The 17,350-nt window shown below is 37.3% G+C and overlaps 1 protein-coding gene and 1 long non-coding RNA gene across 9 annotated transcripts in view; both read left to right on the forward strand.

Annotated features, from left to right (window-relative positions):
- Positions 1–17,350, forward strand: part of LOC147841278 (uncharacterized) — a 159,689-nt gene that overhangs the window by 15,106 nt on the left and 127,233 nt on the right. The gene's annotated exons all lie outside the window — the stretch shown is intronic.
- The window catches only part of kcnh6b (potassium voltage-gated channel, subfamily H (eag-related), member 6b), a 32,321-nt gene that overhangs the window by 394 nt on the left and 14,577 nt on the right, over positions 1–17,350 (forward strand). For 4 of the 8 annotated variants that reach the window (XR_015503881.1, XR_015503882.1, XR_015503880.1 and 1 more), the window contains exons 1-6: positions 2,794–3,141; positions 5,356–5,549; positions 9,774–10,199; positions 13,226–13,622; positions 15,915–16,114; positions 17,036–17,288. Coding sequence is in view for 2 of the 8 variants with exons in the window: in XM_087275914.1 (XP_087132040.1) it covers positions 5,403–5,549; positions 9,774–10,199; positions 13,226–13,622; positions 15,915–16,114; positions 17,036–17,288 (1,423 nt within the window). In the remaining 6 variants the exon portion in view is untranslated. The other 4 variants (XR_015503878.1, XM_087275913.1, XR_015503879.1 and 1 more) reach the window with 3 other exon arrangements.

Genomic DNA, 17,350 nt, shown 5'->3' on the forward strand with positions numbered 1-17,350 from the left:
ATATATATATATATATATATATATATATATATATATATATATATATATATATGCGCGAGGCAGTAGGTAGTGCTGTCGCCTCACAGCAAGAAGGTCGCTGGGTCGCTAGTTCGAACCTCAGCTCAGTTGGCGTTTCTGTGTGGAGTTTGTATGTTCTCCCTGCCTTTGCGTGGGTTTCCTCTCCAGGTGCTCCGGTTTCCCCCTTACAGTCCAAAAACATGTGGTACAGGTGAATTGGGTAGCCTAAATAGTCCATAGTGTATGAGTGTGTGTGGATGTTTTCTAGAGATGGGTTGCAGCTGGAAGAGCATCCGCTGCGTAAAAACTTGCTGGATAAGTTGGCGGTTCATTCCGCTGTGGTGAACCCGGATTAATAAAGGGACTAAGCCGACAAGAAAACATACATGCATACATATAGTAACGAGACTGACACAGAGGGATCCGTTTTGCAGTATTTAATAGACAGTTCAATCACATACATAAACCACGCACTAAAGTGCACTCACATCATCAGCATTCAATATAGGTCATGGGGCTGGCGGCTGACAGACACAGGGTGATGTGTCAGGCATGGGTCAGTGGCAGGCGGCGTGGTTCAGAGTCCGTATAACAAGCGTGGGTCGAGGGCAGACAGCGAGGTTCAGAGTCCTTATAACAAGCGTGGGTCGGCAGAAGGCAACGCAGAGTCATAAACAGTCCAGGGTTATGCACAGGAGATCAGGCAGGGAAACCGCTCAGAAATGTTGGCCGTGGCTGAACAAGACTTCACCATTAACTGGTGTTTGAGTGTGGCTTATATAGGGAGCGTGGGTCGTTAACGGGATTCGGTTCAGGTGTGTGCACAATCAGTTTAGGTGGATGATGTAATGCTTAGAAGTCCGGGGATGGCGGCCTCTGCTGGCCAGCGAGGGGAATGACCGGGACCGAGTCGGTGACATATATATTTATCTGCATGTATATATATATATATATATATATATATATATATATATATATATATATATATATATATATATATATATATATATATATATATATGCAGATGCGACTGCAGCTGGTCCAGAACACAGCTGCCAGGCTCATAACAGGCTAGAAAACGAGAACACATTAAACCTGTACTGGTTTCTCTACACTGGCTGCCAATCCAGTTTAGAATTCAGTACAAAGTTCTGTTGTATGTTTTTAAATCCCTCCATGGCCTGGCCCCTAAGTATGTTTCTGAGCTAATTATTATTACACACCAACCTGTGAGATCTCTTCGCTCTAAGGATCGTCTCTAAATTGACAGTTCCACGATCACGTTAAAAATGTTGAGTTGATAGAGCGTTTTCAGTAGCAGCTCCAAGACTCTGGAACGATCTTCCACTCTCCTTAAGAACAGCTCAAACTTTTGAGTCTTTTCAGAGATCACTGAAAACACACTTATTTTCTTTAGCTTTTAATCATGTGATGTGAGTTTATGTTTTTTGGTTTTGTGTAAATTTACATGTGTTTTATGCACAGCACTTTGGTACCCATTTTGGTTTGTTGAAAGTGCTATAGAAATAAATTGAGAAAAAAATATATATATGTATGTATATAAAAAAACAAATAAATGGATGAGAGAATATATTTATATATATTTATATATATATATATATATATTTTTTTTTTCTATCACTCATTTTTTTCTCCCATCTTTTTTTTTCTTCCACCGATTTTTTTCCCTTACCATTGCGTCTCTTTCGTGTCTCCATAGAATACACTAGCCTACATTATTGTGTAGATCTAAATTGTTTAAAGATGATACCTTAATCCTTTATAATACGATTCTTTGATTTGTATTTAGAGTAAATTATTTCTATCATCTATCTATCAATCTATCAATCTATCTATCTATCTATCTATCTATCTATCTATCTATCTATCTATCTATCATTATTATTATAGGCAACTGAGTGAGCCAAACTCAAAGTTTCGAACCGTTTTCTAGTTATTTTATTTTCAAAATCGGTGGTAAACTATCTGCTTTTGCTTTCAGTACGCCAATTAATGTCACGTATGTGATATTTAAATTCACATTAGTAACATTTTACACTGAATAAAGTGCACAACCAGCAGCTGAGGTGATCTTCAATCAATGTAGTTTATGCTGCTGTTTAGCTGAGACATCGCAAAAAATATAGTTTCTAATCTAGAAATTTTGCGCAACACCACAGATGGTTAGGACAACTCATTTTAACATAGAAAGGATCCATTTTATCATGCATCGCAGCATCGTGTGTAGATAAGGCATCCTTTATGTCACCAAAATTTTTGCTTTAGGTCAGTCAGTTAAATTATGACTTATCAATAATTCAATGTAACGCCCCATCAAAGGCCTTGAGTTCAATCTATACCGTGCGAATATTGATTTAAAACAGAATCTTTTCCCACTCCTATATACATTTGGTTCTGGTAAGAGGTTGTTCCTGGGGGCGATTGCACTCTGTTGATTCAACAGAGTCTGAAAACGCCAATAAGAAATAATTGTGGCTTCATGAACATGTTTGATTAGGATGTGATTGATTTGTTTTAGAGTGGCTGCTGCTGACTGGTACATACTGAAAGGGTTTTTGTCCACGTGAGGGTTTGTTTGTCAATGTTCTGGGTCGAGTCACAAGAGGACGAGAGCCCATCAGAGATTTTGGCTTGTTTGTACAGGAAGGGCATTTGGATTATGTAGCTACCATATGAATCTGGGACTGTAACAGATTTCCCCAACGGGTAACTTTACGAGAACGGACAAAATGCAGCGCTTCCACGGTAAGAGCTAGAGAATATATTATATAACATGCTGTAGAGTGGAGTGTCTCTCAGTTAAGGTCAGATGTAAACCAAAGCAAGCGGCGGAGTCCCCAACAGTGACGTAGGAGGAGCTTCCACAAAACAATGCTGATTTTAAGCTTTTACAATGGATTTCATGTTTTTTGAAAAGTCTTAGGGGAAATATATTCTGAGGATTTTTCATTTTTATTTCATCAGGATCAGATGTTTTTGCTTGTAGTTACTAATTTCTGACAGATTCAAAAAGTCAGAGTTTTGAGAATTGTTTTTTGGATGGATGCTCATATGTTACGATTTCATTTTCTGGATACCAGGAATGTGTGAAACAGGATCTGCGTAAGTGAATGATGTTATTGTTGGGTTATTATTCTAATGTGAATGTAATCTGTTAAAGGAATAGTTCACAAGAAAATTAAAATCCTGTCATCATTTACTTATCCATCACTTCTTTATTACCTATTTGAGTTTTTACTGTTGAACATAAGAAAAGACATTTGAAGAATGCTGAAACCCATTGACTTCCATTGTAATTATTTTTCCTCCCATAGAGGTTGGTGGGTCAACGTAATTAGCATTCTTCAAAATATCTTCTTTTGTGTTTAAGAAAGAAACTTAAAAAGGTTTAAAACCACATAAGGGAGAATAAATGATGAACTAATTCTTATTTTTGGATGAACTATTCCTTTAAATAACACTTGTATGGGACAAACAACAACTCATGTAGCTCTTCTTGAAGGGGTGTTCATAAGACACCTTTAAAATCATGATGACATGATTATGACAATGCTTATATCATTGTCATTTGCGCAGTTATGTCATTCTAAATGGAAAGGAGACAATGTTTGACAGATTTTTGTCATGACAACCTGACATAAACAAATACATCATGACCTGTTTTTTTATTTTTCATAACTATAATTAAAACACAAACTTGTCATGAATCTGTCATAAACATAATAATTATGAGGCCATTATAATTGTTTCATGAATTTTTTTCTGATCACTTTTTCAATGGAACAAAATTTGTCATTAAAATGTATTATTAAAAGTTTAATTACTCTGACAGATAATTATATTACAATGTCATTATGATTTAATGACATTTTAATGACATATTTAATTTGTTTTACAGTGGCTGAGGTCAAAAAATTATAATTAGAATTTATAAATAAAAAGACACTTATAATTTCATGACAGTTATAATGGTCTCTTGACAATTACGTTTATGACAGATTTATAACAAGTTATGTTGTCCTGGTAATATCACGTTGCCATGACAAAGACAGGTTATGATATTTGGCTATGCAGCTTGTCATTACAAAAACTTCCCCTTTGCATTTAAAATTTAAATCAGTTATTTAAAATAACTGAGCGAATGACACTAAGGGCTCTAATTTAACGATTCAGGCACAAAGTCTAAAGTGCAGGGTGCAAAAGCATTGAGGGCGTGTCCGAATCCACTTTAGCTATTTTATGGACAAAAAATAGGCTTTGCGCCCTAGCGCATGGTCTAACAGGATTGTGCTTGTTCACATAATGAGTTATGGGTGTGTTTTGAGCAAAACGTGAAAATTAATGTTGCGCTGGTCTGAAAAAAGCATGAAATCATCCCAAACACCTTCTTCCACCTTATTGTGCCAGGTGTATGATAGGAGCCATAATGACAGTTGTCATAAGCAATTATACAATCTCATTCACATTTACGAATTGTCATAATATGGTTGTGAATGTTTAATGAAAGGGCTAAGCAGTGGCACGGTAGGTAGTGCTGTCGCCTCAAAGCAAAAAGGTTGTTGGTTCGAACCTCGGCTCAGTTGGCGTTTCTGTGTGGAGTTTGCATGTTCTCCCTGCGTTCGCGTGGGTACTCCGGTTTTCCCCACAATCCAAAGACATGCGGTACAGGTGAATTGAGTAGGCTTAAATTGTCCGTATTGAATGAGTGTGTGTGAATGTGTGTTTGGATGTTTCCCAGAGATGGGTTGCGGCTGGAAGGGCATCCGCTGCATAAAAACTTGCTGTATAAGTTGGCGGTTCATTCTGCTGTAGCGACCCCGGATTAATAAAGGGACTAAACCGACAAGAAAATGAATGAATAAACAGAGATATTTATATTTAAATAATATTTTAGTCACCAAACATGTTTAGAAATTGAAAGATAATACTATTCATTAATTTACTTGTCGGCTTAGTCCCTTTATTAACACAGCGGATGCCCTTCCAGCCGCAACCCATCTCTGGGAAATATCCACACATACATACACACACACTCATACACTACGGACAATTTAGCCTACCCAATTCACCTGTACCGCATGTCTTTGGACTGTGGGGGAAACCGGAGTACCCACGCGAACGCAGGGAGAACATGCAAACTCCACACAGAAACGCCAACTGAGCCGAGGATCGACCCAGCGACCTTCTTGCTGTGAGGCAAACGTACTACCCACTGTGCCACTGCATCGCCTTATCTCATTTTCAAAATGGGGTGTGCTCAATTATGCTGAGCACTGTATGCATTATAATCCACTAAATTTTACTTTAATCAAAAAGGCTTGAAGAGCAGTTTGAGGAACTCCAGAACTTCCAGCTCTGAGCGGATGAAAGCTTTAAACAGGTTTCATTCATTCCGTCTAAACCTGCGTCGACCCAGAAGATCCAACCCCTCCACAGCACACTCCAACATTGAGCTGGTTACCCCAAAAGTGAAGGAACGCACGCAGAATGTGACAGAGAAGGTCACACAGGTAAGACGCAACTTTAAGCTTTCATTGTTTCATGAAGGCTTGAATATACAGAGACAGATTATATTCATGTTAATGTTGAGTATTTAAAGTGTGTGTGAAATCAAAACTTATAGTGTTTGTTTTACTGGTGGGCATTGTTATTTTTAGGTGAACAATTAATCAGTGCAAGTTAATACACTGCAAAAAATTAAAATTAATCTTCAAAGCCTATCCATCCGTGTTTGGAGTGGTGGTCTTTCTCTGCACAATATTAAATAGGTCACTTGCTCTAGTTTACTCACGGGATGTTTTTTCCTTCAGTTTAATTACTTCAGTTCATGATTGAGGTGAATATAATGCTTTATCCTCACACATTCCACATCAATTCCATCGTGCAACGATAACTTGCCTCAATTGTCATGCTTACATTGACTTTGTGTGCAGTTTGATTGTGTAAATAGTTAATTAGGCATTTGGTGTAAACCCAGAATAATGGACCCTTTTCACAAGACTGTGAAGATGCATTTAAGGATCATCAGCATCTTATAACATTGAAAGTTTTTAATAATTTGATTTTTTTAAAACATATGAACATTTTTTATCAATCTTTTTCAAAATTTTTTTCACATCGATAATTTACAGAATCAATTCACTATACATATAAACATTCTTTTCTAACCACCCTCCACCCCCTTCCCACCCACACAAGACAGAACACTTAAATAGACATACTTGTGAGACATCGGGCTAATGTGTAAAGAGAACATAAACAATAAACAAACAATAATGACAAATCAAGGATTAAAGCAATGAAGTCTTAATGTAACATCCAAATTATTCATGAATTCAATAAATTTACATTGAAGATGTGTATACAAGTGAAGATATGTACACTTATCTGCCACTTTATTAGGTACACTTTACTAGCACCGGGTAGGACCCTCGTTTTGGACCCTCATCCTTTGTGCCATAGATTCAAGAAGGTACTGGAAATACTCCTTAGAGATTTTGCTCAGTATTGACATGATAGCATCACGCAGTTGTAAATCTCCCGTTCAAACACATTCCAATGGTCTTGGCCATGTCTACATGTCTACATTAAGTTTATGCAATGTGATGTGATTGATTAGAAATTTGCATAAATGAGAAGTTATAACTAATAAAGTGGCCAGTGAGTGAATTTATTCATGTAATACATCATCTTTGCATCAAACTACAAAAAACGAATTACCACTTATGCGAGGTGATTCTATGCAGCATCTATGAACCAGACAGTAAATTTCGGGTTGTTCTCTCTTCTAGATGACATCATCAGTCTCACACAATTTTTCTCCTTTATCTGAAAGTCTTGATATCACCATCGCAAAGCTTTTATTTTATTATTTCAGCAAATAGGATTGTAAAAGCATTAGTTGTTGTACTCTGCCATTCACTGCGCTGTAGGTCTACCCAACTGTGACGACTTTCGCTACTGAGAAACCCTGAAATGTGTAAAGGGTCCATTGAACTTGAGCAAAACATTTGTGGGAGGGAAAAAACATCTTGTTAGTAAACTAGAACGAGCTTCATGTTTAGTGTGAATCCAGCATTAGTTTACTACGAAGAAATAATGCTCACCAAGAACGCTCCGCCCCCTACTCAATATTCCATACTGAAATAAAAGTCTCAGCAACTTCCAGCTCAAGGAGACTTTAAAAACTTGCGCACAAAACATCCAGCTAATTTTCTGACGAACAAAATCTTCTTGATCTCAAAATTTCAGCACATTTTTATCATGATGTGCTTTTGATAGTTGATGTTGGGAAAAGAATGACGTCTGAAACATAGCTGTGACTGGCACGTGGAAAATAATGTGGCCGAAAAACACTTGTGGAAAGATCGTTAGGACAGAGACATGAACCCTCAGTGCAAAATAAAATGGCTATTTGCCATAACAAAAATCCATAACTACTGTGGCCCCTGGTCCAAAACTGTAGACACAGGTCATTGTTGAACTGCTCACAGTCTCACACCAGAAATGATTTGAATGGTTATTTAGCTAAACCTTCATATGTCAGTCTATTCAGAACAGTTTTCCCTCGTCTGTATGGCATAAATTTGCTCACAGTCAAGCTTTTATACACATCCGCTAAAGACAGAAAACATCACATGATCTTAATATTGAGCTCTGTCATGTCAATGTAGTTCATGCCACTTCAGTTCATTTCGGTTTATTTTCAGTGGCCCCTCCAGGATATAGGGCAGCCAGAGAGACACAGAAATATCCGGTGATGATTTCATAAAAGTATAACAACAGTGTTCTCTTACCAATCTCATAATCTTTTTGTCAATTGGCAGAAAAAAAAGTGTAACACTTTATAATAACTACATTATGAATCATTTATTAAGCATTAGCACATAGTTAATTCATTATTTGTTAAAGTAAAGTAAAGTAAAGAACTTTTATTGTCATTGTAGTTATACAACGAAATTTGTTTGGTAACTCACAGAGCCCAGCAGCAATATAAAAAGAGAGAAAACAAACAATAGACATAATACTAAAATATAAGATGCAAGATAAAATATATTAAATGTAATAAGTCACATAAAACCAACAATAGACATAATACTAAAAATATAAAATGTAAGATAAAATGTAATGTAAAAAAATGTAATAAGTCACAGTATTTACATTATGGCAAATGAGTGCAAACATAAAGCCATAAAGTGTCTTTGTGCATTAGCAGCAGAACATCAGGAAGATGGGGGGGGGTGACTGTTAATGTGTACAAAGAGGAGGGGTGGCACAGGCTACAGCTCTGGGGAAGAACCTGCTCCTTAGCCTGTTTGTGCGGGTCTTAATTGCCTTATATCTTTTCCCTGATGGGAGTAGTGCAAAAAGTTTGTGTCCTGGATGAGTAAGGTCCCTAATGATGTTGCTAGCTCTCCTCTGTAGGCGGCTAGCGTAGACTGTATCGAGGTTTGGGAGTTTAATTCCTATGATCCTCTGTGCAGTCTTAACAGTCTTAAGCATTAACTTAACACATTTTTTAACAAGTTTGTCAAGAATAGAGCATTTGTAACTGCAGTTATAAACTTCTTACTAACTTCTTACTTGCCTAACAAATAATGAATTCACTATGCTAATGCTTAGTAAATGATTCATAGTGCGTAATTATTATAAAGGGTTGCCAAAATTAATTGCAATATTAGACAGGTTTTGTGGTCAGGGGTCACATAGAAATATTTAAATGTCCTTCTCATATACTGCATGTGTTTTGTTTGGTTATTGGGAGACAAAACTGCATCTACACTACCTGACAAAAGTCTTGTCGCCAATCCAAGTTTTAGGAACAAAGTTGTTCTAGTTGATCATTTGGTATCAGAAATGGCTTATATGAATGGCAAAGGCTTCTAGATTACGCTTATTTTACCTAAATGAAAAATATCATGCTTGATTTTGAATTATTTAATTAGGACAGTAAGGTCTGACTTTGCTTAGACAAAATTCATGTCACTTAACAGAAATAATGTACAGTATAGAATAAAAAGTCATGGTGCAGTGAATAAAGAATTAATATTGTGTATGACTCCCATGAGCTTGATCCATACATCCATGATGATCCATACTTCTTCAATGACTCAAATCACTTAATAAAGTCATCTGGAATGGCAAAGAAGCGTTCTTGCAGGACTCTCAAAGTTCATCAAGAGTTTTTGGATTACTCTTGCCTCCTCCTTCATCTTACCCCAGACATGCTCAATAATGTTCATGTCTGGTGACAGGGCTGGCCAATCCTGGAGCACCTTGACCTTCTTTGCTTTCAGGAACTTTGATGTAGAGGCTGAAGTATTAGAAGGAGCGCTATCCTGCTGAAGAATTTGCCCTCTCCTGTGGTTTGTAATGAAACGGGCATCACAAATGTCTTAATACCTCAGACTGTTGATGTTGCCATCCACTCTGTGCAGTTCTCTTGCACGTCCATGTACTGAATGTAACCCCAAACCATAATTTTTTACCAGTATATAACTCTAAAGGCATTATGACCTTTTGTTGCTTATTAGCAAACAAAAGGAAAAACTTCACTGTGTGTATATCAGGGCATTGAATCTTAATCAGCAGCTTGTACATTACAGTACATGTTTAAGAACAAACAAGCCATACATTTTTGGCTGTAGTTCACTTAACAGCCACCGCTGTCATTATAACAATACTTTTGAATTCTATAACTACCCATACCTAAAATTAATCTTTTCCATACACAGGTACTGTCTTTAGGTGCTGATGTCTTGCCTGAGTACAAGCTCCAGGCTCCAGACGTCCACAAGTGGATAATGTTGCACTACAGTCCGTTCAAAGCCATATGGGACTGGGTCATCCTCCTGCTAGTGCTCTACACTGCTGTCTTCACTCCATTTTCAGCTGCTTTCCTCCTCAATGAACTCGAGGATGAGAGGAGACAGACCTGCGGGTACACCTGTAACCCTTTAAACGTGGTTGACGTGATAGTGGATGTTCTGTTCATCGCAGACATCGTGATTACCTTCAGGACGACATACGTGAATCACAATGATGAGGTGGTGACCCATCCCAAGCGCATCGCTATACATTATATCAAAGGCTGGTTTTTCATTGACATGGTGGCTGCAATTCCTTTTGATCTGCTCATCTTCAGGTCTGGATCAGATGAGGTATAGTTTTAAATTCCTTTTATTTTGTGATTCCCAACATGTTAGTGATGTTTGGATCAGCAAGAGAACCTTGCTCTTTCATCACCAGTTGCAGATATGACAAATATTGCTAAAATAAGCATGGCAAGCTCCGAAAACACAACAGTTACTGCAGATTCAGAGAGTTTACCATCATTCTCTTTGAGTTAAAGGAACATATATATATATATATATATATATATATATATATATATATATATATATATATATATATATATATATATATATATATATATATATTTTTTTTTTTTTTTTAATTAAAATATCCCAAAAAACTGTATAAAAGTGTAATATACAGAGGGTAAAACAAGTACTGAACACATCATAATTTTTCCTCACATAACATATTTATTAAGGAGCTGTTGACTTACAGCTAAATGTCACTAAATGTCGTTAACAACTAAAGTAATCCACCTACAAAGAAAAAAAACGAATTAGTTTAGAAATGAAGTTATGTGTAGTAAAACGAAATGACAGAAAACTATCGAACACATGAAGAAAGAGAGGTCTAAAAAGGCATGGAAAGCCCAGACAGCAGCTGAAAACTCTCAGTTGTTAGAAAGCAACCCTCGTCAGACATCAGTGTAAATAAATATTAGCGCTTATAATCATTATTACCAGATGATGAAGATAAAAACAGTGTGGACATTTTAGCAAGACAATACATTTTCATCCACCTATTTTTGTGTGCATTTTGTATATGTGCATGAAAAAATGGTTGATTGAAACACCAAGATGGGCATAAGTTTTAAAAATGCGCACCAAAAAAAAAACGTTTGTTTTGATGTGTTGGCAGTGGTCTGTGTTTGTGTGTGTGTGTCTGTCTCTCTCCCTCTCTTTTCATCTGCAGGCCCCGCCCTAGTTACGCAGACGACATGCCCTGGGATTGGATGGAGTCACCCAGGGCGTCCTTTAAAAATGGAATAACGGGCTTGGGGCTGGAGAGCGGGTTTTAGTTGTCATGTTGTTTTTGAGTTTTGTTGGTGTGCTATAAAAAAAACTATTCTTGTTGCTAGGTGTTGATTGTGTTTCCCCTGTTGGTGTGTAAGTTTTGACTCCTTTTTGTATATCCATCCGAGTTTCCCCCTCCTATTATTTCGTTTTTGGTTTATTTGTTTGTGGATATTGTAAATATTAAATTTTGAACACGGTAAGAGGCAGTAGGGGTTGGATGCCACACTTTTCTTTATGTAAATATTTTCTCCTGTTTTTGCTCAGTCAGGGAGGTAGGGCTGGATTTTGTGTTTTTATTTCTGTTATTTTAAGTGTAGTTAGATTAATTTAGTTAGAGTGTACTTTTTGTTTATTATTTGTCCGTGGCTCCACTCCGAGGTAGTTGGGTTCACGTTTTTGGGTGATAAAAAAAAAAGAAAAAGACAAAAAAAGACAAATAAAGAGATCCAACACCAAAGGGTGATAAAAGTGAATTTTATGTCTTTTATGTTGCGGCCTTGTCCCTAGACCAGGGTCGTAACAGTTTTTTAAAAACGAAATGATGCACATAAACTGCGATAGAAACACTTGTATCGTAGAAATTCCCATTCACATTAAAAAAGTCATGTGATTTTGTCACAAGAGATCATGTGATCATAAAAAAGGACAAACCAGCAGGCTGAACACACTGTAAAACGTCTGAAAAAACTTGAGGTATTCAGTAACTATATTTGTATAAAAATGATACTAAATGTTTCAAGGACTGCTCAAATCTAGAAAAAACGCAATTTTAACTAATGAAATGCATTTGGGCCTGTGTTTTTGGTGTTTTTATAAGCATTTTTACACACATAGTGACAGTATTGCAACTATGTGTAAGTCTCTGAGTTGTGTCTTCTCAATGGATGCTGAATTTTTAATGCATCATTGATCATTTTGGCCTGCCATTTCAGACATTCGTTAAATGTTTATCATACATTCATTTTCCTTCGGCTTAGTCCCTTAATTCATCAGGGATCGCCACAGCGGAATAAACCGTCAACTTATTCAGCATATTTTTTACACAGTAGATGCCCTTCCAGCTTCAATCTAGTACTGGGAAACATCCATACACACTTATTCACACTCATACACTACGGCCAATTTAGTTCACCTACACCGCATGTCTTTGCACTGTGGGGTGGGTGAAACCAAAGCACCTGGAGGAAACCCACGCCAACAAACTCCACACAGAAATGCCAACTGACCCAGCTGGGACTCGAACCAGCGACCTTCTTGCTTTGAGGGGACATTGCTAACCACTTAGCCACCGTGGCGCCCATTTAATGTTTACATTAAATATTGCAAAATAGTCTGCGCCAGTAGCCCAGTGGTTAAAAGTTAAATGTGCTGACATATACAGTAGTACCATGGTGCTTACGGTGACCTGAGTTCGATTCCCATGAGGTCCTTTGCCGACCCTTCCCCTCTCTCGTCTCCCAACACTTTCCTGTCTGTAACCTCCACTATCCTATACAAATTAAAGGTAAACTTGTTTGTATTTGTCTAATACAATGTTTAAAATATCTTTTAAAAATATTATGGCAAGAAGGTCGCTGGTTTGAGTTTTGGCTGGACCATTTGCATTTCTGTGTGGAGTTTTCTTTGGGTGCTCTGGAGTTCAAATACATGCGCTATAGGTGAATTGAATAAGCTTAATTGGCCATAGTGTATGTGTGTGAATGAGTGTGTATGGATTATTCCCAGTACTGGGTTGCAGTTGGAAGGGCATCCGCTGCAAAAAACAAATGCTGGATAAGTTGGTGGTACATTCCACTGTGGTGACACCTCATGAATAAGGGACTAAGGCGAAGGAAAATTAATGAATGAATGAAATTGGCTATAGTGCATGTGTGTAAAATAAGTGTGTATGGATGTTTCCCAGTACTAAGTTGCATCTGGAAGGGCATCCACTGTGTAAAACGTGCTGGATAAGTAAAAAATGAAAATGAATGAATAAAATCATTATATGATAATGAACCCTGTATGAAACTAACTATGATTAATTTTTGCAGACAACAGCCACTCTGATTGGCTTGCTGAAGACAGCCCGTCTGCTCCGGTTGGTCCGTGTAGCCAGAAAATTAGATCGATATTCAGAGTATGGAGCTGCAGTCCTTTTCTTGCTCATGTGCACCTTCGGGCTGATCGCTCATTGGTTGGCATGTATCTGGTATGCCATTGGCCATGTGGAGAGGCCATACATGAAAACAGGCTGGCTGGATAACCTGGCCGATCAACTAGGGAAACGTTACAACGACAGCGATGCCAGCTCAGGACCCTCCATTCAGGATAAATACATCACTGCGCTCTATTTCACCTTCAGCAGTCTGACCAGCGTGGGCTTTGGGAACGTCTCTCCAAACACCAACTCTGAGAAAATGTTTTCTATCTGCGTCATGTTCATCGGCTGTAAGTAACTACATAAAATTCTGTGTTTTACGCTGACATATGCCAGTTGTAAGAGCAACAAATAATAACTTGACTTCTAGTTGCTCATTTTGAAAAGTGGCAAAAGGTAGATTTTTTTGATGAATCATCTGTTGAACTGCATCCCAATCATCACAAATACTGCCGAAGTCCTACTGGAACCTGCATGGACCTAAGATTCTCACTGAAATCAGTCAAGTTTGGTGAAGGAAAAATCATGGTTTGGGGTTACATTTAGTATGGGGGCATGTGAGAGATCTGCAGAGGGGATGGCAACATCAACAGCCTGAAGTATCAAGACATTTGTGTCGGTCATTACATTACAAACCACAGCAGAGGGCAAGTTCTTCAGCAGGATAGCACTCCTCATACTTCAGCCTCCACATCAAAGTTCCTGAAAGCAAAGAAGATCAAGGTGCTTCAGAATTGGCCAGCCCTGTCACCAGATATGAACAATATTGAGCATATCTGGGGTAAGATGAAGGAGGAGGCACTGAAATGGAATCCAAAGAATCTTGATGTACTCTGGGAGTCGTGCAAGAAAGCTTCCTTTGCCATTCCAGACGACTTTATTAATAAGTTATTTGAGTCATTACAGAGATGTATCGATTAAATAATTAAAAATCAAGGCATGATCATATTTTATTTGAGTAAAACTGTAAACGTTAGCATAATCGAGAGGCCTTTGCCTTTTTTATTAGCCACTTCTGATACCCCATAATCAACTAGAAGTCAAGTTATTATTTGTTATTCCTAAAACTTGCATAGGCGACAGGATTTTTGTCAGGTATTGTAGCATTTAGACATAAAAGGGCCTATGAATGTAATGTTGTTAAGCCTCATTTTTAAAAAGTATCAGATCTTTATTGACATCTACAGTATGGTTCAATGAAGCAATATTGGGAAAATTACTCTGAAACTGTAGCTTGATAACTACAAGCTACTCATCAGGTAAAGTAGCTAAGCTACTGTCAAAATACACTTCTAAAAAGTAGCTAACTACACAACGTTATTTCCTAAAAATAGCTTGCCACACTAGTAAAAATTACTTTCTTATAGTAGCTAATTACATTAAAGCTACTTGCTCAAAATGACATATAATACAAAAAAATTCAATTCAATTCAATTAAAGTACAATATTTGGTACTTAATACAATTGCGTTAAACCTTAATGTTATAATTTACATAGTTTTCTCTTTTTAAGAGTCAAAGTACAAAACTGCAACAAATGTAGCATTGCAATTACAAAATAATAAAATAAAAATCCTGACATGGCTACATTTTGATGATGTTTAATTTAAGCCCTCAAACTAAGCTTGAATACTCCACAGAGGAATATAGTGCTATTTTGAACTTTGACCATGGTCAAACCAGCTCTTGCAAAACACAATGAAATAAATAGGTTTCATAGAGCAGTGCTTTCTGCATCTGGTGTAAAAGACACACTCATTTGATGTTCATTTTAATGTTCTAAAAACATTATGTGTTTACTGCTGGAGGTAGAGTGAAACCAGTATGCTAAACATTGCTAGGTGGACAATGTGGAGCAGCATACATACTTTTTTCTCTATCAGCCAAAAATACAATTTTTTTCCAATACTTTTTGGCGGCTGACAGTTCAGTGCATCCCTACTATACTCAAATGGCCTTCACAGAACTAGAACTCAATACAACAGAGAACCTTTGGGATGTGCTGGAACAGGAAAATCACATCAGGCAACAAATCTACAGTAACTACATGATGTCTGTATGGACAAACATTTCTATGGACGGACACCTTATTGAATCTACAAAAATCTCATTTTTACTCCTAATTTCTTGGCTTTAGATGCTTTGATTGAAAAGCCCTGTGACTTATTTTAATGTCATTACATTTTCTAGCAATTAAAATTGTCTGATTTTCAGAACAAATTATAAAAATCATCAGCAACAGATATTGTGGAGGTTGATAAATCAAAGTGTTCTCCAATAATGCCTTAGTGAATCTAATGAGTTCACCAGAGAAGATTTGTGACTAAATCTCAGCAGCACTTTAGCATATGTAGATATATGTATGTATATGTAGTCGATATGTACTTGAGTGTTTTAACAATCATGATCTGAGGTTAGTAGCATGTTTTTAGTACAGTGCCATCTTGTGGTAAAAACAGTCATTTTGACTAAAATCACCTATATGGATGTCTTTTTTTATAGTGTTAATTAAAACTGGAACAGTCTTGCCTTTGCTTACTTTTCCCACTAAATATTTTCCTCTTGTTTTTTTTTTTGTCTTAGCTCTCATGTATGCCAGCATATTTGGTAATGTCTCAGCAATAATTCAGAGGCTTTATTCGGGAACAACTCGCTATCACACCCAGATGCTGCGGGTTAAAGAATTCATCCGCTTTCATCAGATACCTGGAGGTCTAAGGCAGAGACTGGAGGAGTATTTCCAGCATGCCTGGTCTTACACTAATGGCATTGATATGAACGCTGTAAGTCATACAGACAAAGCTATATTGTTGTATACACTACCGCTCAAAATTTTAGGGTCAGTTTGAATTTTTTCATGTTTTAATTTTTATTTTTTTAGAAATGTATTCTGGTTATGAAGGCGAAATTTATTAAATGTAAAAAAATTAAGTAACTGCTTTCTTACTGAATGTACTTACTTTCAAATGAAAACATTACTTCAGTCAATATTGCTTTTATTATTATTACCATTAATAATAGTAATAATAATAATTAATATTAGAGTGATTTTTAAAGGATCATGTGACTGGAGTAATGAAGCTGAAAATTCATCATTAAAATCACTGGAATAAATTATTAAATTAAATGATGAACTAGGGCGAGGTAGTGGCACAGTAGGTATGCTGTCGCCTCACAGCAAGAAGGTCGCTGGGTCGCTAAACCTCGGCTCAGTTGGCGTTTCTGTGTGGAGTGTGCATGTTCTCCCTGCCTTCGCGTGGGTTTCCTCCGGGTGCTCTGGTTTCCCCCACGGTCCAAAAACATGCGGTACAGGTGAATTGGGTATTCTAAATTGTCCTTAGTGTATGAGTGTGTGTATGAACGTGTGTGTGATGTTTCCCAGAAATGTGTTGCGGCTGGAAGGGCATCCGCTGCGTAAAAATTTGCTGGATAAGTTGGCGGTTCATTCCGCTGTGGAGACCCCGGATTAATAAAGGGACTAAGCCGACAAGAAAATGAATGAAATTATAAACTACTGTTGAACAGTTATTTTATAGAGCAATACATTTCACAATTTGTTCTGTATTTTTAATTAAATAAATAAATCCTTGGTGTGCTGAATATTTAAAAAAAAATTAAAAATCCTACTGCCCCCAAACTTTTGATCGGTACTGAGATAAAATTGTGAATTAAACTTGTTCATGCTTCATATTTTCTAATTATAGGTCCTGAAAGGGTTTCCAGAGTGTTTGCAAGCTGATATTTGCCTGCATCTGAATCGTAGTTTGCTGCAGAACTGTAAGGTGTTTCGTGGGGCGAGTAAAGCGTGTCTGAGAGCCCTCGCCGTCCGCTTCAGAAGCACTCACTCTCCTCCAGGAGACGCTCTTTACCATCAGGGTGACATGCTAAGAGCCCTTCACTTCATCTCCCGTGGCTCCATTCAAGTGTCCCAACATAACATTGTGCTGGCCATACTGGGTGAGATTGCTATCCCAGCTTTAGCAACTTTAGGCTTTAAAAATGTTCCCTTAATACTCCCT

Source organism: Danio rerio, chromosome 12 (assembly GCF_052040795.2).
Source record: "Danio rerio strain M-AB ecotype USA chromosome 12, GRCz13ab, whole genome shotgun sequence".
NCBI classification, from domain to species: Eukaryota; Metazoa; Chordata; class Actinopteri; order Cypriniformes; family Danionidae; genus Danio; species Danio rerio.